Source organism: Aspergillus tubingensis, assembly GCF_013340325.1.
Source record: "Aspergillus tubingensis WU-2223L DNA, scaffold_7, whole genome shotgun sequence".
In the NCBI taxonomy this organism is placed as follows: Eukaryota; Fungi; Ascomycota; class Eurotiomycetes; order Eurotiales; family Aspergillaceae; genus Aspergillus; species Aspergillus tubingensis.
The window spans coordinates 2352727-2375277 of record NW_023336281.1 but is presented as its reverse complement, the minus strand read 5'-3'; the positions used below and the strand labels follow the sequence as shown (position 1 = coordinate 2375277).

At 50.1% G+C, this 22551-nt stretch overlaps 9 protein-coding genes across 9 annotated transcripts; 4 read left to right on the top strand and 5 right to left on the bottom strand.

Annotated features, from left to right (window-relative positions):
- Positions 1–1322: 1322 nt before the first annotated feature.
- AtWU_05757 (long chain fatty alcohol oxidase) lies at positions 1323–3676 on the top strand (the record flags this gene model as incomplete). Its single annotated transcript, XM_035500867.1, has 3 exons — positions 1323–1693; positions 1748–2859; positions 2910–3676. The coding sequence occupies 3 exons, from the start codon at positions 1323–1325 to the stop codon at positions 3674–3676; spliced, it is 2250 nt and encodes a 749-aa protein (XP_035356760.1).
- A 230-nt stretch (positions 3677–3906) lies between these two features.
- AtWU_05756 (glutathione S-transferase family protein) lies at positions 3907–4633 on the bottom strand (the record flags this gene model as incomplete). Its single annotated transcript, XM_035500866.1, has 2 exons — positions 3907–4515; positions 4583–4633. The coding sequence occupies 2 exons, from the start codon at positions 4631–4633 to the stop codon at positions 3907–3909; spliced, it is 660 nt and encodes a 219-aa protein (XP_035356759.1).
- Positions 4634–5876: 1243 nt separating this feature from the next.
- AtWU_05755 (aldehyde dehydrogenase family protein) lies at positions 5877–7285 on the top strand (the record flags this gene model as incomplete). Its single annotated transcript, XM_035500865.1, has 3 exons — positions 5877–6163; positions 6228–6515; positions 6565–7285. The coding sequence occupies 3 exons, from the start codon at positions 5877–5879 to the stop codon at positions 7283–7285; spliced, it is 1296 nt and encodes a 431-aa protein (XP_035356758.1).
- Positions 7286–8300: 1015 nt separating this feature from the next.
- Positions 8301–9564, bottom strand: AtWU_05754 (putative voltage-gated K+ channel beta subunit (KCNAB); the record flags this gene model as incomplete). Its single annotated transcript, XM_035500864.1, has 5 exons — positions 8301–8525; positions 8576–9130; positions 9182–9336; positions 9392–9414; positions 9470–9564. The coding sequence occupies 5 exons, from the start codon at positions 9562–9564 to the stop codon at positions 8301–8303; spliced, it is 1053 nt and encodes a 350-aa protein (XP_035356757.1).
- A 1388-nt stretch (positions 9565–10952) lies between these two features.
- Positions 10953–13221, top strand: AtWU_05753 (Zn(II)2Cys6 transcription factor; the record flags this gene model as incomplete). The annotated part of the gene is made up of 4 exons (XM_035500863.1): positions 10953–11257; positions 11342–11836; positions 11886–12363; positions 12415–13221. The coding sequence occupies 4 exons, from the start codon at positions 10953–10955 to the stop codon at positions 13219–13221; spliced, it is 2085 nt and encodes a 694-aa protein (XP_035356756.1).
- Positions 13222–13369: 148 nt separating this feature from the next.
- AtWU_05752 (putative MFS transporter) lies at positions 13370–15371 on the bottom strand (the record flags this gene model as incomplete). Its single annotated transcript, XM_035500862.1, has 7 exons — positions 13370–13608; positions 13662–14187; positions 14246–14341; positions 14401–14526; positions 14613–14897; positions 14964–15059; positions 15126–15371. 7 exons carry the CDS (start codon positions 15369–15371, stop codon positions 13370–13372), a joined length of 1614 nt encoding a protein of 537 aa, XP_035356755.1.
- A 1218-nt stretch (positions 15372–16589) lies between these two features.
- Positions 16590–17893, top strand: AtWU_05751 (TauD/TfdA dioxygenase family protein; the record flags this gene model as incomplete). The annotated part of the gene is made up of 5 exons (XM_035500861.1): positions 16590–16812; positions 16868–16962; positions 17027–17468; positions 17522–17625; positions 17678–17893. The coding sequence occupies 5 exons, from the start codon at positions 16590–16592 to the stop codon at positions 17891–17893; spliced, it is 1080 nt and encodes a 359-aa protein (XP_035356754.1).
- Positions 17894–18568: 675 nt separating this feature from the next.
- On the bottom strand, positions 18569–20062 carry AtWU_05750 (putative pyridine nucleotide-disulfide oxidoreductase AMID-like; the record flags this gene model as incomplete). Its single annotated transcript, XM_035500860.1, has 5 exons — positions 18569–18612; positions 18662–18969; positions 19018–19375; positions 19439–19780; positions 19855–20062. The coding sequence occupies 5 exons, from the start codon at positions 20060–20062 to the stop codon at positions 18569–18571; spliced, it is 1260 nt and encodes a 419-aa protein (XP_035356753.1).
- Positions 20063–21602: 1540 nt separating this feature from the next.
- Positions 21603–22483, bottom strand: AtWU_05749 (SDR family oxidoreductase; the record flags this gene model as incomplete). The annotated part of the gene is made up of 2 exons (XM_035500859.1): positions 21603–21796; positions 21874–22483. 2 exons carry the CDS (start codon positions 22481–22483, stop codon positions 21603–21605), a joined length of 804 nt encoding a protein of 267 aa, XP_035356752.1.
- Positions 22484–22551: the final 68 nt, after the last annotated feature.

Genomic DNA, 22551 nt, shown 5'->3' with positions numbered 1-22551 from the left:
CAAAGAAGTATAGTAAAAATATAAGAAAATAGAACCACGAAGTCACAATTTGAGGACGTTGTCCACACAGTCGACTGCTCCCTTTCGGATCAGCTCTGGACAAGAGAAGTCGATGAGTTCAGTCCAGCTCAAGAGGAGAAAGACGACAGTTATATGCAAAAAATCTCAACCGTGAGCTGGCGAGAAGACCAGTTGAATCACATCGTGAACCAACAACAGCCCTGGGATGTCTGGCAGCGGAATCAGCCAGAGTTACGCGCTCGGAGGTTCGGCGCGCGCATTCCGGGGGATGGGATTGTCACGCACAGCGGTTAACTTTGGCTTCTGTTCTCCTCGCCGTGAGGTCAGGTTTGTTGGACCAGGGTTATATTGGAGTTTGATTCAGCGGATATCAGAGCAGCAGGAAGACTGGATCAATCATGATTGAAGTGCAGCGCCTTGTCCTCGCAAGCCACCCGTTGGATGTACCGGCGGGACATATGCCATCGGAACCGTATCGATTGTATGATTGAACTTACTCCCCTCACGACATGGTGACGCTTCAATTGCAATTGCAGTAGAGTGAAAGGGGTACTGTTAGTTGAGTGAGTCGAGGGTACAAAGTATTAAGGACAATCAAGCTTGACATTGGCATGCAAGATTCACATGGCAAATGGGTGTAAGTGTCTAAAGTACATTCCCCGCACCCAAAGAAGGGCTTTTCTTTTTCCCTCGGCGGATCCGCAACATCCCCATTAGCCAACCCCGAACAACCAACCAACCAGCAAGGACTTAGCAGCTTCAACATTCTTCTGATGGCTCCTGATTCTAGTATTCTACTCATATAGACTTTCGGATGGCCCCACTGCTCTCCAGTTCAGGTCTCCCTTTTTTTTTGATGTGCCTCGGGTGCCGTGCGCTGATCGTCACATCGCCAAATATCGCCAAAAATATGGGGAACCACCCCGTGTTCTCACCGAGTTGGGAGAACGCTTCTGGCGTGCCTGGCGCATTTAGCATTTAGCTCTCATCGATCGCCCTTTCCCGAGTGGCAGCACCACTAGATTTTAGTCACTTGGCCTCCCCTCACTCTCGCAAGCATTACTTCTCTGGGATTGTAATCGACGCTTGGGTGGTTGGCTGCTCAGCTCACACGCCTCGTCTTCCTCCGCTATTTGAAGGCGCCGAATTCATTAGCAGCCGCCGTGGACCATCATCTCTGCTCCACTCCGGTTCCTCTGAACATGGTTTCTGGTCATTCTTAATTCATCCATTCATCTTTTCGATACTACCGAGTACTTTCTATACATATATTGCTATCCTAGCAGGTGGACACGCACACCATGGCGGAACCAGCCTCTCACTATGTTCCTCTGGACGTACCTCTGCCTCCAGTCCCAACCACTAAGATCTTCACAGAGGAACAATGGACCACTCTTCTATCGTTGGCTGACACGGTCATTCCTTCGATCCGGAGTCCGACTGCATATAAATCAGCCTCGACCAAGGTCATCCCGCACTCCGAGCTGAACAAGTCTCTGGCGACATTGACTAAATCAATTCACTCTCCGGACGCTGGCACCATTGCAGCACAGTACCTAGAGGAAGACGCGTCGTCAAACCCTCTGTTTCGAGAAGGCTTGCAGCGCCTATTCGCGCAGTATGTGCACGACGAAGGGAGAAATGGCCTAGGGTTTATCCTCAATGCTCTCAAGTGCGTATCAATTCTCAGACGTGGCCGTACCAGTCAAAGCTGACATGAGAATAGTACCCGGGCGGGATCGCTTCTCCTGACAGGATCTGTAACTCCGATCCACGAACAACCGTTACACGTTCGGGAAGAGATCTTCCGCGGATGGGAGACTTCTCGGCTGAGTCCGCTGCGCGGTGTCTACAGGGCTTGCACGGGCATGTTCAAGCAAACTTGGGTCAAGTTCAGCCCCACTCTTGCTCCTGTACTTGGCTTCCCCAGAGTGCCAGTGCACGGCAAGCCTGCCGATGGTTTCAAGCACACCTTCCTCCAATTTCCCGCCGCAGATGAGCCGGAGACCATTGAGACTGACGTCGTCATCGTTGGTAGTGGTTGTGGTGGTAGCGTGGCTGCAAAGAACCTGGCCGAGGCAGGCCACAAAGTACTAGTGTTGGACAAATCCTATCACTACACGTCCAACCACTTTCCCATGAACTTCAACGAGGCCTTCAATAGCATGTTCGAATCAGGGGGTGCCGTCGTGACCGATGATGGCTCGATGGCTGTTCTGGCCGGTTCAACCTGGGGTGGGGGTGGCACGGTCAACTGGTCCGCTGCCCTGCAGACCCAGGGATTCGTACGCGAGGAATGGGCGAAGAACGGCCTGCCTTTCTTTACCTCGATGGAGTTTCAGAACTGTCTGGACCGTGTTTCGGAACGGATGGGGGTCGACGTTGAGCATATAAAGCACAACAAGACAAACCGCTTTATCCTCGAAGGAGCTCGAAGATTGGGCTACGCTGCGAAGACCGTGCCACAGAATACGGGCCACACTGAGCATTATTGTGGCTACTGTACGCTCGGCTGCCATTCCACGGGGAAGAAGGGCCCCACGGAAACTTTCCTGGCAGATGCCGCGACAGCTGGCGCAACCTTCATTGAAGGCTTCCGTGCAAACAAAATCCTGTTCACTGACACTAAAGATGGCCAGGTAGCGTCGGGGGTTGAGGGAGTGTGGACATCTAGGGATGCATACCTAGGTCGTTCAGGTGCAACTGCAGTTACGCGAAATGTCATCATTAAGGCGAAACGGGTTGTCGTCTCTTGCGGCACTCTGCAAAGCCCATTGCTGCTTCTACGCAGTGGACTGAAGAATCCCCAGATTGGCCGGAATCTCCACCTCCATCCTGGTAAGATGCTCCCCGCGGGAAGGGAATGCCATTGCTAACGTTATCCACAGTTGCCATCGCGGGTGCAGTGCTAGATGAGGAGTTCCGCCCTTGGGAAGGCGCTGCGCTGACCACCGTCGTCAATGAGCTCGAGAACCTAGATAACCAAGGTCATGGAGTTAAGATCGAGGCCTTGTCAATGGTGCCCGCGGCTTTTCTCCCTCTATTCCCCTGGCGCAATGGTCTCGACTATAAGCTCTGGGTGCAGAAGTTGCCTCGCATGGCCGGTCTGATCATGCTTGCGCGCGATCGAGGCACTGGGCGGGTTTATCCCGACCCGGGTGATGGACGAATTCGCATTGACTATGCTGTTTCACCCACGGATCGTAAGCACATTGTCGAAGGTATAATCGCCAGTGCAAAGATGGCATATGTTTCGGGCGCAAAGGAATTCCACACTTCATGGCGTGAAGTGCCCCCGTTCATCCGCCCGGTGGAATCCGATGCCGAGGATGCAGAAGGTGCCAATAATGCAGCACTTCAAGCTTGGATCGCGGAAGTGCGTCGCAAGAAACCCCTTGATCCGGAGCGGACCATGTTTGCCAGTGCGCATCAGATGGGGACGTGTCGAATGGGCAAATCACCAAGGACCAGTGTGGTGGACTCGGACTGTCAAGTCTGGGGCACCCGGGGTCTGTATGTGGTGGATGCGTCCGTCTTCCCCAGCGCCAGTGGCGTCAACCCTATGCTCACCAACATGGCCATTGCCGACCGGGCTAGTCGTAACCTGGCCCGATCGATGCGGAGAGGCGATCAGAACTTCCATGCTCGTCTGTAAATGAATCATACTGCTCGTGCAGCAAGCCCTACCTGTCCCTTGTCCATACATTCATACCAGACACATTCATAGCAGGGCTGCTGGTTGTGGCTGGACCCATAATGGTATATATCGCTAGCAGAGAACCAATACATTATTACTTCAATTGATCACAGTCAATTTGTATTGCTTTTCCTAATAAGTCATAAATCATGATCGCGGACCGGCCCCAATCCATGCATCTCTCTGACTTAGTTCTCAGGCTCCTTCCTCTTCTCCACGAAGACCTTAGGTCCAAACGCCTCCTTAACATGCTCACTCTCAAGAACCCGCTCATACCAAGCCACCACAACGGGATAATCCTTCCTCATCTCGGCATCAATACTCACCGAGAATCCCCAATACAACGCCGCGGCCAGACTAATATCCGCCAAGCTCAACTTCTCCGTAGCCACCCAAGTCCTCCCCTTCAACCGATTCTCCAAAGCTCCCAACGCCCGGGTCAACTTCTCCAGCCCACTCTTCTCCGTCGCCTCATCATACGCCTTGTACCCGAGCCGCCACAGCACCAACGAGATCACCGCGCTCTGCACCTCTCCGTCCGCGAAGCAGATCCACTGACGGATCAGCGCCCGTTCGGCGGGCGTGCTGCCGACCAATTGACCCGCTGCGGGACCGCTCTCGGCCACGAACTGCGTGATGGCGTCAGATTCGGCCAGGAGGGTGCCGTCTGCGCCTTCGAAGGCGGGAACCTTGCCCATGGGGAACTTGCTGAGGAAGGTCGGGTCGCGGTTTGTTTCGCCCATCTTGAAATCAGCCAGGGTGAGGGTCAGGTTGTTGAAGTTGGCGGCCGCTTGGGTCTAGTTCAGTTAAGTTGGTGGTTAGTTTGGGTGGTAGATGGGGGGGATATAGTGGGAGGGAGGGTACCTTCATGACCCGGGGGTTGTTGGGGTAGGTGTAGATGGTTCCGAAGGACATTTTGGCGGTTTGTGAAATTGGTGTATAGTATTGTTTGGAGATTGAGGAAGTTTGTTCTGGTTTGGTATGATGAAGCAAGCAAGCAATCAAGCAAGCTGTGGGCAATCCTTGGGTTATAAATATGTTTAGGAGAATATAGATCGGATCAAGGCGGAGTGGAGAGAGAGGGGTTGATTCCTAAACTTGAAGCTGAGATGACAAATCAGCGGAATGGCGGTGGACGATCATACACTCTGATGGAATGTGATGGAAAGTACTACTACTACTCTGATTCAGTTTGAGGTTATATTTGTAAAACCGGGATATGCTTGATGCTTACTGTGTTTTATAGTGTATTGCTTTTTGCTTTGCTGATAAATGAACTATTTCTGGGAAGGATTGATTGGCCTGTCAGCACACCTCCGAGTGGCTTGCTTTTGCAGGGAAATGCCGGGTTTGCTGTGGGGTCAGCAAGGGAGATTTTGTAGATACTGTGAAGTACCAAGTATGTAGATTTAAATCTTTAATACTAATATGTGTTGATATCTACTAAAAGTTTATATTGGTGATTTGTTTACGATATGGCGTCATTAGAGCTAAGTGTGGTTGATCCGGTCTGATTGGTATATCTGCACTTAAGGTTGCTTGGATCTGGATTCCTGCCCCTGGGTTAGTCATCTGATGTGGACGGCAGTCTTCTTTCAGGGCTATCAGTGCCTCTGCTCTTGGTTGTCTGTATATCTTAGTTATGGTCTTCAGGTAGGCGTTGAAGATTGTGCCATGAGTCTAGTGTATATATGACGCGAGGGCTTATTGACAGTGTTGATCTTGCACTCACTGCATGCTATCGAAGTATCTTCGCTTCTTAGCGTTGATGCTCTGTATGAGCTGTGATTAGCATCATTCGATCTCAAGTCTGGTCTAGGTCTAGCAAGAGTGCCTCTCCATTACAATATCCCCGACAAAGGACCCTCTCTAATATAATCTGTATACTACCTATCTCATCCCTAGTACTACCAACATGTATCTCTATCACTAATACCAAAGCCCTACTCCATACTGAGAACTATACCCAACACACCACACCACTCTACCATTCACTACCACCCCTACAATCTACATAGCAAACCAAACCCAAATCAAACCAAACCAACAATCAAACAAACCCAATGCATCCACCCAACACAAATAGTATCCCCCCTCCATAATGCACAGCCCAACCCATCCCCCTCCTTCACCTCAACACCCAACCCAATCCCCAACCATGGACTCCATGATCAAAATCCCAGGATCATATCCACGTGACCGCCGCTCAAGCCCCCCGATCGTGAATAAACTCATCAGTAGTAATAGCGGCGCACAACCTTTCACAGAATTCACTCCGCAAGTCACAGCCCTGTTATCAAAATATGATGCTCGCGTGTCGCGCGAAACTGCGCGTAGCATTTTGCAGCAGCAGCTGGATACCGTCGATATGGGTTTTGAGTGTCTGAGTAAAACTGTTGGGTTTTTGAGCAGTATTTGTTCTGTTGTGTGCGCTTTGTGTTCGGGGTATGTCATAATCTTATCATCACCTGACGAGCTTTGGATATACTTACATTATTCGTCCCCTAAGCACATCACAATCCTTGGAAGATAGTGTGGATGACAATACAACCGCCAAGATGCTCAAACCTATACTCCTATTGCTCGCAGCTTACGAAGCAGCCCAGATGTACTCGATCACTACAGATGGAGAAGTCCTGAATGGGGAGATCACGGTTCATGCATGGGGACATGATTATGAGTTTGCTCGGACGTTGAAGCAATTTGATGATTCGTTGGTGCGTGATGAGTGTGCAGAAGATCGTCTCTCTAAGACGATTGGTAGGGTTGTTTGTGCGATGGGACGCAGTCATAATAAGTGGGATCTCCAGCACCTCGAATTGATTGGTTGACTGATGTGTCTGCAGACTCACCTACATTATGGCCACGGCTGTGTTAACTGAATGCATCTGCAATATTCTACATGTTGGCAGCTGCTACGGGTTGGCGGTTATGATGGCGTGTATTCTTGCTGTTCTGTTTGCGGCAGCGGAGGATTATGTTGGTTGTTCGGCTATATCTACATCTACATCTACCTCTGTGAAAGAGTATCGTGAGGTGACGATTCGGGATTTGATGATCGGTGCATTGAAGATGCGTGGTATTCGCTATGCTAAAGTTCGGAGTATATCGGCATTCGACACTTTCAAGGCTAGCGACATGGGAGTACTTGAAAAATACCTTATCAAAGGGCTAAAAGCACCCACCACAGGAACCGTTCACGATGTATACGTGACACATTATAAACATGGGATGGTCGTCGAGCGATTTACTCCCGCAGAAGATACGGTATCCCCATCCAGCCCTGCTGAGTCTTCTAACAGTGATCACGACGGATACAAAGTCTCCTACGGCCTTCGGTACTTGGCGGAGGTGAACCCGCAAGACCAACAAGCCATAGCAAAGGGCATTGGTAGATCATGGACCTGCTTGGACCAAACCAGTACCATGATCTTGACCGAGTGTGACATCTCTGACGAGCACGCGGACTTTTACTTCGACTTTGATGCACGGGGTGATGACGACAATGAAGACAACGAAGAAGAGGGGGACATTGAGATCGCCGGCTCGTTGAATGGTTTCCTATAATTGAAACTTTGTGTCCTGTCAGTCTGCGTTGGTATGCCTGTTCAATCATGTTCTTAACTAAAGCATATCACGCACTTACCTCCCTCTTCCCTATCCCCTTTTCAAGCCCACCCACCCCAGCACAAAAGCAATAAATAAACATCAAATGGGTATCACAACTCAACACCATCTTATAAAACTATCAAATCCACCCCGCCACCCCCCAACACCCCTCACAAACAACCCTCTCCCTCTTCCCCCCACCACCAACACCACCCGCAACCCCCAAGACCATCCCCACCCTCCTCAACCCACCACAACCACCACAAAACACCCTCAGCTCGCCTTCCACCCTCACCAACGCCCCAGCTCCATACCTCGCCTCCTCTCCCTCGCCCTCCCCCCTCGGCAGAACCCCGCAATCAACACAGAACCTCTTCGCCCTGTCCCGTCCGTACCGACCTCTTCCGCGCCGGAGCATCCGGTCCGCGAAGACAGAGCCTGGACGTAGTCGCAGACAGTATCGGCAGGTGTAGAGGTCATGGGCGATGGCGTAGTCGGTGGTTTCGGCTGCGAGGAGGGCCGAGTGGCTGGGTTGTGGGATGAGAGTGTAGAAGTAGGTGCAGGTTGCTTGAAGGGAGTAGATGTCTGGGAGGAGGGGGAGGTGGGAGGTTATTTGGAGGTGGAGTTCGGGCGGCAGGGTGAGGAGGGGGGGTTTCTTTTCTTGTTGATGGTGGTTAGAGAGGTGCGGTGTTGGTATGGGTGTTGGGTTGGGGGTGGGGGCTGGGGGGTGTGGATTCATTAAGGGTGGTCATTGTTGGTGTGTATTGGTGATAAATAGTGGTAAGGGGATAGATGGTGTGAAGAGTACTATGGGTGAGAGGGGAAGGTGGAGGGAGGAAATGCGGGGGTGATGTAATAGGTGAGAGGGGGTGCGGACACGTGCTTATGGTTCTATGTAAGGAGTTGGTTGAATGGGATTTGTAATTTTGCTTTTGTTCTGTGCTCGTGTCATGTCTACATTATTGATAGTTACTTAATCCTGTCTAGCTGGGTCCTGGTCTGGCTTGTTCTGCAAATACTCATCAATCTCGGCCATGATCTCCGGTGTCAGGCGTGGGAGTAACTTCAGACTCTCTACATTGTCAACAACCTGCTCTGGCCGAGAGGCGCCGGTGATCACAGCGGAGACATTCTCGTTCTTGAGACACCATGCCAGAGCCAATTGCGACAGTTTGACGCCCATTTTGTCCGCAACCTCCTAGAAATTTGTTAGCGATATGCCTTAATTGATTGAGTGAAGTAGCATACCTTCAATCCAACGATCTTCTTGATATTCCCAGCCCATTGCTCGTTCTCCCAGTCTCTGCGCACGCTGCTTGCGAACTTGTCGTTGCTCTCTGCGAAGCGAGATCCTGGTGGAGGCTGCGTCGTCGCATCGTTGTACTTGCCACTGAGGAGACCCATCTTCAATGGTGAGAAGGTGGTCAAACCAATGCCGCAGCGGGAGTACAGTCGCTGGTACTGGCCTTCCACCTTCTGCCGATCCAACATGTTGTACAGAGGTTGTTCGACAATGGGCGCAATCAGTCCCAAAGCTCTGGCAATACCACAAGCCTCGCTGATCTCGTCCGCGGACCATTCCGATGTACCCCAGTAGAATGCCCATCCCTTCTCAATGACATGGTTGAAGGCTCTCACTGTCTCTTCCATGGGTGTTAGACGGTCGGGGCGGTGGGCGTATATGATGTCGACATATTCGAGCTGTAGACGCTCAAGAGATGCTCGTGTGCCTTCGATGATGTGTTTGCGGGATAGACCGTGGTTATTGATTAGAATCTCGCCATTCGCCAGACCCCAATTGAGCTGTTGACTGATTAGCTTGCGTATACTCTGGCCGCATAGAACGGCACGTACCTTGGTGCTAATGACGAGATCGCTGCGCTTCCAGCCAAACTTCTTGATGGCTTGACCCATGACGATTTCTGATTGTCCGCCCGCATAGCTCTCAGCTGTGTCGAAAAAGTTGATTCCCAAGTCGTAAGCTTGCTTCATGCAGTTGAAGGTGATTTCTAGGGCAATGAGTTAGCTTTTGGTGTGCCTTAAGGCAAACTTAGTGATTCTTACCGTTGTCGACATGACCGCCAAAACTATAGTCAAGAATTAGCCATGTTCAACTCTTCTCTGAGATGAACAGATACTCACGTTAACCAGCCTCCCAGTCCAAGTGCAGAGACGTGGAGACCAGAATTGCCCACTCGCCGGTAGAGCATGTCCTTGTTCTTGTTTGGCCACGCCATGATTATATGTAGAGTATCTTCTTGAGAGCCAGTGAAACGTAAATAGGGAATAGAATGAAAAGTCAGAGCGTATTCATTGCAATCTGTGAGGGGTCATGAACCAATTTATTTGGTTGCGACAGCCATTGCGTTGCGCCCGGGGAGCTGCCATCGCGATCTGGCCGCGATTGGTCAGGCAGATGCGGTCATTGTACTGGAATCGAATGAAAGCTGTTCTTGACAGAGTCTCCGGGTCCTCGTGCTTGTGAAGACCAATCAGATGAGCAATAAGTCAAGGAGGGGCAAATGCGGAGGCCAGCAAAGGCGTCGGAGGAATACTCGGAGGGTCTGGCTCTGCTTTAGCCTGGATGTTTTAGCATAGGCACTAGTGGTCTTAGCCAGTTCCGAGAAAGGCTGCTCAGTGTCTATCTCCGGTTTCCATGTACTGCTAATGAAGTGCTGCAATGTGAAGATAGCAATAGCCATGAGTGTGGAGGAGAGGCCTTAGCAGTGATAATTGGAGTAAACGAGTGCAATCTGTCATTATTATCCCATTTGAGATAGTATGCTTGTCAGGTGACAGCAGGCAGACTGCCGTTTATAGTCCAGCCCGCGGCGACCGAGTTCCTACAAGTACATCCATCCACCGCTGCTAAAGATTTTCATGATCTCTTGCAATTCTATCATCCTTTCTACGTTCTTTCGCAATTGTCGCCCAAGAGTGACTTTTAATATCACCAATTGCTTCGCCATTACCTGGTGGGATGTCAACATGGTTCTTGTGGGATATTTGACGCCAATGGAGTAGATGCGATCTCCTGCAAACCACTTCAACATCCTGTGATCGTCACTGCAATTGTTTTTTGCCGCTTCGTCTCGTGTTTATTTGCTATACATTCAGCTTTATGACTCTGCATCTAAGAAGGCAATGCTTTTCAGGACGAACATCCCCTGATGTCTGTGATGGACAGTCCAGGCACACGAGGTGGGTCTCGATAATGGCGTGCCGCGTGGAGTTGAAGGCGCAATCACCCGCTATCATTAGACATCCTCATCGTATCATTGCAACACCTTCTGGACAAAAAAAAATCACAAGTCAAGCAATACAGCACCTTCGCAGCGGAGTCACCCAGAACTGCTCCGTCGAACGACTCGGATACGCCACGTTTGCACCAGGCGTCGCTTCAAGCTGCACCACTCAGCGAATGCGTAGGCTTTGCCCCGCAATGACCTCGGGTTAACCGTCTCCTCGCATCATTGGGGATATGCAGCGTTACGCTACTGGCTGATTTTCGGCTCAACTGACAGCCTATTGCCGTTCAACTTTTCTCGCAACTCTGTCCTGTTTCCTTTGTCATGCATTCAATCGAAGTAACTTGCGCTACGCCTGCGACTTGACAACCACAAAGATGTCTTCCAGAGCAAGTATAACGAAGAAAGCATGCGACGGCTGTAAGATTCGAAAGATTCGCTGTGGTGGTGGTCAGCCATGTCGGTCCTGCTTCAATGCACGCATCAAGTGTACCTACATCCGGGTCCAGCAACCTCGTGGTCCTCAGAAGCTGCGCGCAACTACCAAGTACCTAATAGACCAAGCTCAACGCGGTATCGAGGTACATGATGCTCTACCCTCGATCCCTCAGAGCGGGGAGATTTTGGAGACCGACCATACCTCGACACCGGTACAGCGAGAATGCGGTGCAAAATCGGAAAGGTGTGTTAATGATCATGCTCGCGTCGTGCAGCCAGAAAGCCACTTTATTGTGCTTGTTACCGTCTAACACTTCGAGCGACACAGATCTCGCATACCCACCAATGTCCTCGCATCCCCGCTTTATATATACCACGTGCGAATGTATCCAGTCTGGCCGATCGTCGATGTCGAAAGTGTCATGTCCAGTTTGCAACAGGATGTTGAGGAGAATGACCACGAGACATATGCATTGGCAACTGCTGTGGCAGCGGCAACGATCGCTCAGTTAAGGCTAGGGCAAAGTTCTCTCCCTGACAAGTCGGTGACTGCGGAAACATTTGCAGCGGAGTGTATGAAGGCCCGCAGATCCTGCGATTACCGATCAAGGCTCAATTTGAACAATGTCCGGACGGCCTTCTTCCTTCATGTATACTTCGAGAACCACCAATCGGGCGCCAGCGAATCACTGTTGTACTTGAGGGAGGCTATCACTCTCGCCCAGATGATGTGCCTGCATCGAGAAGTCTCGTACGCTGGCCTTCCCTCGGAAGAGCAACAAATGCGTCGCCGTGTGCTATGGCTGTTGTTTGTCACCGAACGGTAAAGAACCCGCTCTTGCTTTGTGTCGTTGTCCCTAACGTTCTCATAGCGGCGTCTGCATACTCCACAAACTCCCCGTAGTCTTGAAAACAGATATCTCAACCCCAGAGCTTGATGCGAATGATGAGCCCCAGGTTCTGCCGGCCTTTCTGAAACTGCTCAATCTGTTCCGATTGTTCGAACAGTCAAAAATGTTTGACATCATCGAGGATGATAAGGGAGGCTTTGAGCCACTGTCCAGCGAAGTTCCTAACCTAGACAGCCGTTTTCTCAGGCTACTGCAAGATAATTTGCAGGACGGATCAGCTTTATTGGACCATATTTCAGACGTACAGAAGGCAGACCTTTGCGTTACCAGACATTGGATGCGCATGATCTTGTGGAAATTCTCGTCCAAAAAAAGCGCTCATGGATCTTCTACTTATTGGCCCACTTCTCCATCCTTTCCAATCTTGGTCGCAAAGGAGCTATTGAACATAGTATCGCAACTACCACGAGCGGCCATCGAAGCCCACGGGCTCGGTATGGTATGTTACTTTCAGCAGCCCCAGAGGAATTACCACTAATTAGATTTTCAGGAGTTGAAACTCTATGAAATTGCCAGCTCACTCGCCGATGCCGTAATAGACCTCGCAATGTTGCCACGGGCGCCTTCTTGGGATAACGAAAGCCGCCCCAGCAGTATTTTAGCCCGCTTACACTCCATCCTCTCCACTTTCAGAGGTGGGGGGAACAAGGAGCTAGCTGAGTTACTGTATAGAAAGATGGCAGATGCTCAGGCTAGAAGCGGTCCTGCTTTATCACCTCCAATAAGAGAACCACAACCCTCAGTTAAAAGTAAAATGCTACCTGCAGCTACTACAACTTCTGCGTCAGGTGGAGAGGACCTAACACATAAACGGGCTACTACTGCAATGGAAGCTGCAGGTCCCATAGCTGACGACATCAGCCCGCTCAATAATTGGTCTACTGCCACCGAGGCTCAGCTCCCTGCAGTGCAGTCTGTGGGCCAAGGGCATATACAAGATAGTCTTAGTCTCGAGCACCATGCGCAGAGTGGGTACAATGGTCTTCAGCCACTGGAAGACATGCTATTCACCGAGTTTGCGGAGTCGACATTTCCTACGCAACTTGAGTCTTCTCAAAGCGTCTATGACCCCTCTTTTGGCAACTTGCTACCATACTCGCTACCCATGGAGGGTGTGAGAAGTACACCCATGAGTTTCGCCTCGCTGTCGCCTGCTCTACCCTCTGGCTCCGTTGAAATGCTGATAAACGACTTTATCTCGCAAATTCCGGAGGGTCAGTTCACACCTGAACTCAACTTTTTAAGCAATGAATTTCCAGATGCAGTCTTGTCCGGCGAAGGATTTCTGCTTTCTTAGAAAGAATATTCCCGATCATTCTATGAGCACCTTTCTGAATATACCCATTTGCTGTTTAAAGCGAATTCAGTCATATTATGCCCAAGGAACCAATTACCAAGTCCAGATTATCATTACCAACATGTCTGATTAAAATACATTCGTCTCATCAGTATTTGAAGCGGAAGTCTAGCCGCTTATTTCCTTCCTTTTCTCGTTCTTCCCTGTCAGACTGGTACAAAACCCGTTCCTCGGGAGACATGGCTTGCCATTTCCTCTCCTTTTGTCTGTTCAGATGCCGCAAGAATTCACGTTGGGCGACAAACACCGCCAACGAGAGCACGCACAGCGCAATCAGCACCTTGTTCCCAGTGTAATAATACGGCGAATCACTCGTCCGATAGATCTCTGTTCAACAATCAGTCACCTTGTCAATATCTCAACCGGGCCAAAACACTCACGCGAAGAAATGATGGACCCAATCTGCACAATCACATTATACGTCGCCGCCGTAATCGCTCTCTTCTTCACATCGAACGTATTCTCGGAAATCCAGGCGGACACAATCGGATGAAAATACGGATACCCGGAAATCATCGTCGAAACGGCAAACCGCGCCCAGTTATACCCATAATTCGGCAGCGCAACCAAAGCTGCCAGCAGCGGCAGGGACCAAAACTCGCCGAAGAAGCAATGGAACGTCCGCTCGCCAAAGATATCACTGCTTTTGGAAACGGCAAGCATGAGAATGATTTGTAACGCGGCGGACGGGATCGACAGCATGTTTGCGTCGAAGGTGTCAAAGCCGAGACGAGTCAGGGTGAGCGAGAGGTAGGACTGCACGGGACTTTGAGGGATATAGGCTACTAGGCCGATAAAGTAGAGTCCCCACATTGAGGGGTCTTTCCATGCTTCAAAGATGTCGTGGAGTGTGGCGCGCTCGTTGATGTGCGTTAGGCCTTTGGAGGGGTCATCGCGGAGGAGGCGCTGTTGGGGTCAGTCAGATTCCGTTCAATTAAAAAAGTTATGGTTTATGAGCACTTACGTTAATCATGATCACCTCTTCGCGCTCAGAATACCACGGCCGGGGGAACAGAACACTCTTGGTATTCGTTGGGGAACTGGGAAGGTAGAAGAGACTCTGTTTAGCTGTTAGCAAATATCTCCTCTCTGTATACCTCGAGATAGAGAACCACATACAACCAACCCAATAACAAACGTAAGCAACCCATCAATCAAAAAAAGCCAGAACCAGCCCGACTTTCCCTCGACGCCGCGCATCTGCAGAATACCAGCAGCCAGCAGGGAGGAAACGATGCGAGCAACCTGAATCACGCACCGTATATTAGCTCAATTCCACATATCTCTATCCCCATCTCCAACACCATCACGCAGTAAAGAGGTAAACTTACATTCAACGTCGACCAAAAGAACGCCAGTCTGACCGACAACTCCTTCGTCTTATAGAAATACGTCGCGAACAGAATCGTACCAGGGATAAACCCTCCCTCGAACGCACCAATAAGCGCTCTCGTCACGTAGAACGACGCCCGACTGGTCATCCACGCCTGCGTCCAGGAAACCAAACTCCAAGCGAGCATCATGACGGGCAGGACGCGCTTGAAGCCGAATCGCTTGATTAGAAGCTGGACGGGGAATTCTGCGGCCAGGAAGCAGACGAGTTGGATTGTTGAGCCCTGTATTTTAAAGAAGGTTAGTCTGTAGGTAAGATGGTGATAAGGAAAGGGGATGGGGATGTGTACGTTGTTATAGTCATCTGTGGTCATGTTTAGATCTGCTAGGAAGTGGTCTGTGAGTGCGTTGGAGAGGTTGCCGCGGTCGAGTTGGAGGCCGAAGAACTGGTTATTATTTCATTAGTTTTCTGAAGTAAAAGCGAATCGGGGAAAGGAATGAGGGGGGTATACCATAAAGCATATCCAGCTTAGAAGCATCAAGTCTGTTTTGAAGACGAGTTTCCTCTCTTCTTGGGGTGTCCATGTTGCTGTTGGATCGAAGCGGTGGTATCCTTCGAAGGATTCGTGGGGTGGAGTGACGCCTGCGAGATGCTCCTGTCCTACTTCGATTGAGGCTTTGGATGATTGGGAGTCTTCGAGTACATCGTGGGCTTTGATGGTGCCCTTGTTGTAACCCTGCTCAATGTCGTCGGGCATGGTTACTGTTTACCACTGGATGTGGATAATGGGGATGTGGAGAAGAGCAGAGGAATGACACAGGTAGGGCTAGAGGCGAAACGTGGGAGAAAATGCCATGAACTACTTATATACTTATTTCATGGTGTATGCCTTAAAAGGCATGATTTGTTCTATGGAGTATACATACTACGGAGATGGCTGCAGTGCCAATACGATTCGCGATGGCGGAAGACATTGTGGTTATTCTTCCAACCAACCATATCGGGGGTGATTTTACGACTGAATCGATACCTTCGAGCCAGAAGGAGACTAACCGGATTGCACAAGACGGATCACCGAGCACATCATCGCCTAGGGCGCCCTGGTGTGCGCAGCCTGGCCATATCCCCAGCGGCACCCTGAATTTCATAGCCAATGACCCTTTAGTTGCTTCGGAGAATCGCCTCGAATAAGATGGGTCCAGTTGAAGTTTTCATACCCATCTTGTTAATGCAGACAGTTGCTGAAGATCCTCGATGCGCTTCCCCGGATGCTTCTCTTTTTGCTGCAGCTCGGTAATGGGATGGACTATTCCACTTATGGATAACATATGTATTTCCCCAGATTTGGCACTTTGATGGTTGTTACCGTAGAGCAGTTTTGCCTATGCGCAGGGAAGCTGGACAGGCAGCTGGCAGGCCCGTTCATGAGAGCACTGTTCATTCGTCAAAGGGCGATTTTAGCGGCCGGCACTAAAGCGACACAAGCTGGCAGGATGCAAGCCTCCTCCGAAAATTTCGCCGATGCCCCGCCGATAACAGCACCGTTGACTTGTGACTGGCGCTCAGGGATAAGACGAGACCCTTTCACCGTGCTACATGCGGGGAAATGATTCATGTCACCAGACGGCTAGGAATCCGGGTCGGGTTGTCGCAGAACAGTTTGGAACATGCGACAAATGACAAAAGCAGTAGATAGCATCATTTCACTCGTGTGCCAGTCGGGTAGAAGTGGAACGATCGACTTTCCATGATTCTCTTCTCTCGCGTTCCCGATACTCGTCACTTATCGAAAGTGGAGATTATTCGTCGGCAGCAGTCGTAATTCTCGCAGAGACCTCGTGTAGTCTGTATACCTGCTAGTATATAGTCACCCGTGAATCCGTCGGAGGCCGCGGAAATAATTGCTCCTAAATTTCATAAGATAGCGCTTTCATTTGCGACAAACATATTGATCACTGTCAATTCAGAAATCAACATGCCGTCAGCCGTCGAGAGTGCCTCAGCCTCGACAATCCGCGGAGGACACGAGGAGTCCCGTCCACGGCTTTCAGAGCCCCTACAATACTCCGGATTGTTGGACTCATATACCCAGCAAGACTTGACTCCAGTCATCGGTAGAGAATACAAAGGACTTCAGGTGGCCGATATACTCAAGGCGGAAAACTCCGACCAGATTATCAAAGACCTCGCAGTGACAAGTATGCTTTGCGCTTCCTGAAATTCCGTGGAATATGACATACTGACAATCGGCAGTTTCGAAAAGAGGCGTTGTTTTCCTTCGTGACCAGGATGTCACACCCCAGCAAATGAGAGAATTTGGCGAAAGGCTGACTGTTTTGGCTGGCTGCGTAAGTAATTCTGGCGATATCTGGTATGGTCAGTGGAATATACAGCTTATATATCCCTCTACAGCCCGAATCATCTGGCCTCCATGTTCACCCCTTGACGGAAGAAGGCAGCGAACTCGGTGATCAAATCAGTGTTATCAGCAGCGAAAAGCAGAAGAAAGGAGGCGGTCTTACCCACCAGCTCAGCGATACGAGTCGCTTCGCCTCTGTAGGATGGCATACCGATATCAGTTTCGAGCGTGTACCTTCGGACTACGCCATGCTCAAGATCCACACTCTGCCCGAAACCGGAGGAGACACTCTCTGGGCTTCGGGATACGAGATATACGACCGCCTGTCTCCTGAGATGGCTGCCTTCCTAGAGGGTCTGACAGCCACACACGATGCTAGCTTCTTCCATGACGAAGCACGCAGGCTGGGAAATCCCCTACGCAAGGGAATCCGAGGATCACCACTTAATCAGGGTGAAGACCTTAAGGCGGTTCATCCTGTCGTTCGCACTAACCGTGCGTATCAACCATCATCTCCAAAATAGATAAGAGTGCTAATGTGGTTATAGCTGTTACCGGTTGGAAGTCCGTGTATGTGAACAAGGGATTCACTAAACGGATCAATGGGGTAACCAAGGACGAGTCCGATATGCTGCTGCAGTATCTCTTCAATGTGAGTCAGAAACAACCTATTTGCCAGCATTTGGTATACTGACGTTCGACAGCTCGTCACACAAAACCACGACGCGCAGGTTCGCTTCAGGTGGAACAAGAATGACATGGCCATCTGGGATAACAGATCCACCTGGCATTGCGCCACTTATGACTACGCTGAAGCCCGGGCTGGTGACCGGGTCTGCAGTCTGGGTGAAGCGCCGTACTTGGACCTCCAGTCCAAATCCAGGAAGCAGGCGTTGGCAGAGGCTCAAGCTCAAGCCTGAAACCTGGTCTTGTAGGACTTTAGATTCTATTCACGTGGCGGGTTCCATAAAATATATAATAATGAATCTTCCGTTCCTTAGTTCTCATTTGACTGGCTTCGAATTGTGAAGTGGACTAAGGGTATAATAATCGAAAGCGATACCAACAATGGTACCGTCTTCAGTGGTATCTCCTTGATTTGTCTGACTTGTACTTTTGTGCTCGTTGGCTTTGACGCTAGTTAGAGGATGACTAGGTGTCATCAAGTTCTACGACTATAAAAAGGTCATGTCTTCCGGCTGGACCTGCAAATCAGCTGACCCCCTCCTTCCCGTTGTGGTCTTCTGACGGTCTTACATCTCTTGTGTCTGCAACAGCCTTACCTATCTTCGTCGCACCACACATACAACAGCTTTCGTGATGTTTCATATACAGTTACATTCTATTCAAGGATACCCAGGTCGAATTATAGTACGAGTCATGTCAGACAATTCATGAATATCCAAAGAGTCAAAGTCCAAACGCCAGAGCCCGGTCCCACAATAACCGCCGACTAGGCAGTGCCAGTTAGCCAGCAAACTGTGTATGCCTAACAGTATGAGATAGTGACGAAAAGTCTGAATAGACTTTCAATCGCAAAAAGGCGACAGATACCCGATCTGTCGGATTGAAGTGAAGAGTCATGTGTGGGTGCATTATGCCTGACAAGGTTCAGACATTCTCATATAGTTCCAGCAAACTGCATCATGTTAGACAATGATTATAGATGAGAAACCAGAATCACTCACTGCTATAACCCATATCCTCGCCGAACATAACGTCATGGACATCTTCTCCATCCTTCGTTCCCGAATCCGGAGTATATGTGACTGCTGTCTTGCCCATGGAGAGCGCCATGACGGGAGGTACCTCCTGGAGGTTAATAAACTCAGGCTTGTAGTTCGAATCCTCCGACAGCATGAGCTGATGAGCATTGACTGCTGCGTGATAGCCCATATGCATTGCAGCCCCGCAACGTTTGATTCCTGACCAGGAAACCATATCACCGACGGCAAAATGGGATTCGGCGTTCGGCAGGGTCTTGGGGAATTGCGTGCTACCTAAGGTTAGCTTTGTTTCAGTGATCCTTCTCCAGGGGACCTACGATGGGCGGATCTTGACGTAGCCTTCCTCAGTTAGGGCCTCTTCTGGTAGGTACGACGTTGTGGGAACAGATTTGGAAACGGCGTTCATGACATGGCCTGCATAGATAGTCCTTCCATCAGCCAGCTCAAGTTTCCAGAGCCGTCGCTCTCCCTCGGTCTCGATAGCTGTGATGTCGAGGACTCGTTGTCCAAAAATGAGCTTCACGCCTGCTTCATGCAGAATGGATCCCACACGCTCCTGGAATTCAGCAGGCAAAGGTTCTGCAGAGAGTACACGATCACGAGAGTGGATCAAAGTGACGTTGCGGTTGGGATGAAGAAGTCTGAGCTCAGTTGCCATTTCAACACCAACAGCGCCTATGTTTGTCCTCGGTCAGTCATACAATGTTCCTAGTAGACGACGAAGGTCAAGCTACATACCCCCTCCGATAACCACAATTCCATCCTGGGCATTGTGGATGTCATCTACGTGCTTCTTGGCTTCCTCCACAAACTCATCCCTGCGAAGAGACTGGGGTACGGTTGGGAAGACACGTCGCAGTCCTGAACTAGCAATCAGGTAGTCGTATTTCTCTTTTCGTGTTTCTTTGGTGTGGGCGTCAAGGATACGGGCCACTTTGCTTTGGCAGTCAACGGAGTTCACACTACCGCGCAGGAATCGAATGTCTGGGGACCTCAAGGCCGGAATGTCCTCGAACTTTGTCCAGGTCTTCGATGCATAATTTTCAGATGCCAAGGCTCTAGGAGATCCAATTAAGTGATCTACAATAAGGAATACACATTAGCGATGTGAGCCGCGGAGACTTCGGGGGAGCCAGATCAGTGGTGAGTCTTACAGAACCCGTCACGTTCATCCACGACAGTTATTTGGATGGGAAGCTGTCTGTGCGGCGGCTGCGCATCTGGAGTCGAGTTGAAACGGGCTACTCGACCGCGAGATAGGTCAAGCAACGTCAGGGCTGCGGTCAAGCCACCGTATGAGCCCCCGACGACCAGGACGCGGAACTGTCGCGTGAAAGATGCGATGCTTGTAGCAGACGGCATTATGGAACACTTAGTGCAGGTGTTACAAGAGCGGAGATTGAAGAGAAATGAGGGGAGATCACGCAAATTTTGAGAAGTCAACAGGAAATAAACTAGAGGGAACAAAGTCTGGGAGTAGAGCTGCTTTTAAGCACGGAGACCGCAATAACTCCGGCCAAAGAGGAGGCCACAGGAGCCGAGACCGAGGGACCGGTTCACTAACGGTGGAGCCGATTATATTGGTCAATATCTGCGCCGAAAAGAGGCAGAGAAATTAATTGTTTCTATTTCTATCGCCGAATGAACCGAAAATCTGGCACAGACTGACGTATGTGCCGATTTTGCTGCTCAAGACTCCACCATTGGGAAAGATGACTGGAAGTGTACGAAGTGTCATTTTCCGCGGCATACCACGGCGTGCCTACTAGTTAGGTAGTCTATTGGGTATGTCCCCAGCAAGACCCGTAATCCAGGGTGATCCGGAGGACATGGAATATTCGACACCGGATCGTGTGATTCCGGGCACTGCCAGAAATGGGTCCTCGGCGGCCAATAGAGGCCGCTCTCCACAGGGGGTCATCTTATCAGATGAAACGCCAGCGAGATCGGAACGGAGGATTTGTGAGTTAGTGGTCCAGAAAACCCGAAGTTCTATGTTTTCAGCTGTAAATATTATACATAGAATAGGGTAGGTTTATACAAGTGAGCTTTACCAAAATTTCTTCAGTTTCACAGACACTAATGATGTAAAAAAGTGGCTCGTCTTGCGCTGGCATCCGGGTAGGAAAACAAAAAAGTTATCTGATCCGCCTCTGCATTCCAGATTGACACACCTGCCGCTATTCTTTCCTAATCTAGAGTAGCGTCGCTCGCCTACTTTCGCAAATCTGGCTGCCCCTCCTTCTTTCTCTCCCAATCAGTTCTCAATAAAGTTATCAGATGGAAGGTGGGTGTCACAGTCATTCCCGAACTCGGAATTTATTGAGATGCGACAGCCTCCTTTGAAATTCGACTCTTGGCTGTGTGCTCGGCGCCTCCCTCGGTTCGTGCATCGGCTTGAGTAATTGCGCAAGAGGGCAGAAAGAGAAAAGAGTATTCGCCGCCGCTCATTCTACTTGGAGAGGGGCAGGTTCAAACGCTTGGTCACAAGGGGAATACTGGTGGGCTTTATGGATGAGTCGATTTCCAATCGCGTCCTATTGACAGTAACCACGTCTACTTTCTAGCTTTATCTTTTTCTGCCCAACTCTGGGGTCTCCTGGTCTAGCGCACCCACTGGCTATGAAGATCAAAGAACTATCCAAGCTAAAGAGGTCATGACCGAGAAAATGCGGGATTACAGAATGCAAACTGTCGATCAGTTAGGCCAGGGCCGCAAGGGCTGGGACTGCCTCGCTGGTCCCACACTCGATCTACAGCCGTAGATACTGCAAATAATATTAAGGAAAGCCAGATATGCTCGATTTTGAAATAGTTAGACACTACTAACCCCCAAGCCTATGTACGTCACCGCGCGTTTAATTCAGCCCGACAACTCATGCAATTTGCACATTTCACATACTCAAAACCACCTTGACTTATCCCCATTATGACTTACGAACGACCCGCTAGACCCAGCATCCAAATTTTCAATCACCTGGAGACACTTCCTAACACTCTCCTCGGGCTGGATCTGCCCCTTGAGCTCAGGCTCAACTAGCTGAAACATCTTCAGCAGGAGCTCATTCGCGTGTACCACCCCAGCGGGTTTCTCCCCTGTGTCACCGACTACATTAGCATCTCTCGTTTTACAGTCCAAAGACAAATAAGTCAGAGCAATGGAATTGACTTACCCTCCCACGTGTCAACCCATCCGGGGCTCAAAGCCAACACCTTAATCCCTCTAGGCGCAAGTTCCGCCGCATACTTCGCAACCGTGACATTCAATCCAGCTTTTGCAATAGAATATGCAACACCGCTACTAACACCAGCCTTATTGATAAGGTCCACATCTGCCATGCCGCTAGAGATGTGAACGATTTTCTTCTGCGCTCCCTTCTCGATCAGGGGAAGGAAAGCGTTCGTCGCCCATATACCGCCGTAGATAGCTGTGTTGAGCGACGGGCTGAATATGTTCTGAATCGCTTGAGCATCAAATGGCAATTGGCTTGGGGTAGAGGCCATGCTATCCATGTCAACGGCGTTGGAGTTGTGGATGAGCACGTCGAGCTTGCCGTCCGTGATGGCAGCTGCGGCTGTGGCCGCCTCCAGAATGGAGTTTGGGTCCGTGACATCGCCTTTGATGATGTGCACATTGGAGTGCTTGGAGGCGAGATCTGATATGTCGGCTGATTCAGGGTTTCGCACGATTGCCAGCACTGTATTGGTTGAGTCTGCGGCGAGCAGGCGCACAAATTCGCGGCCAATGCCTTTGGAGGCTCCGGTTATGGCGTATGAGGACATTTCCGATATTGATTTATGGAATGTAATAATAAGTAAATCTCAGTAGTATCGAATGAGTTAATTCTGTC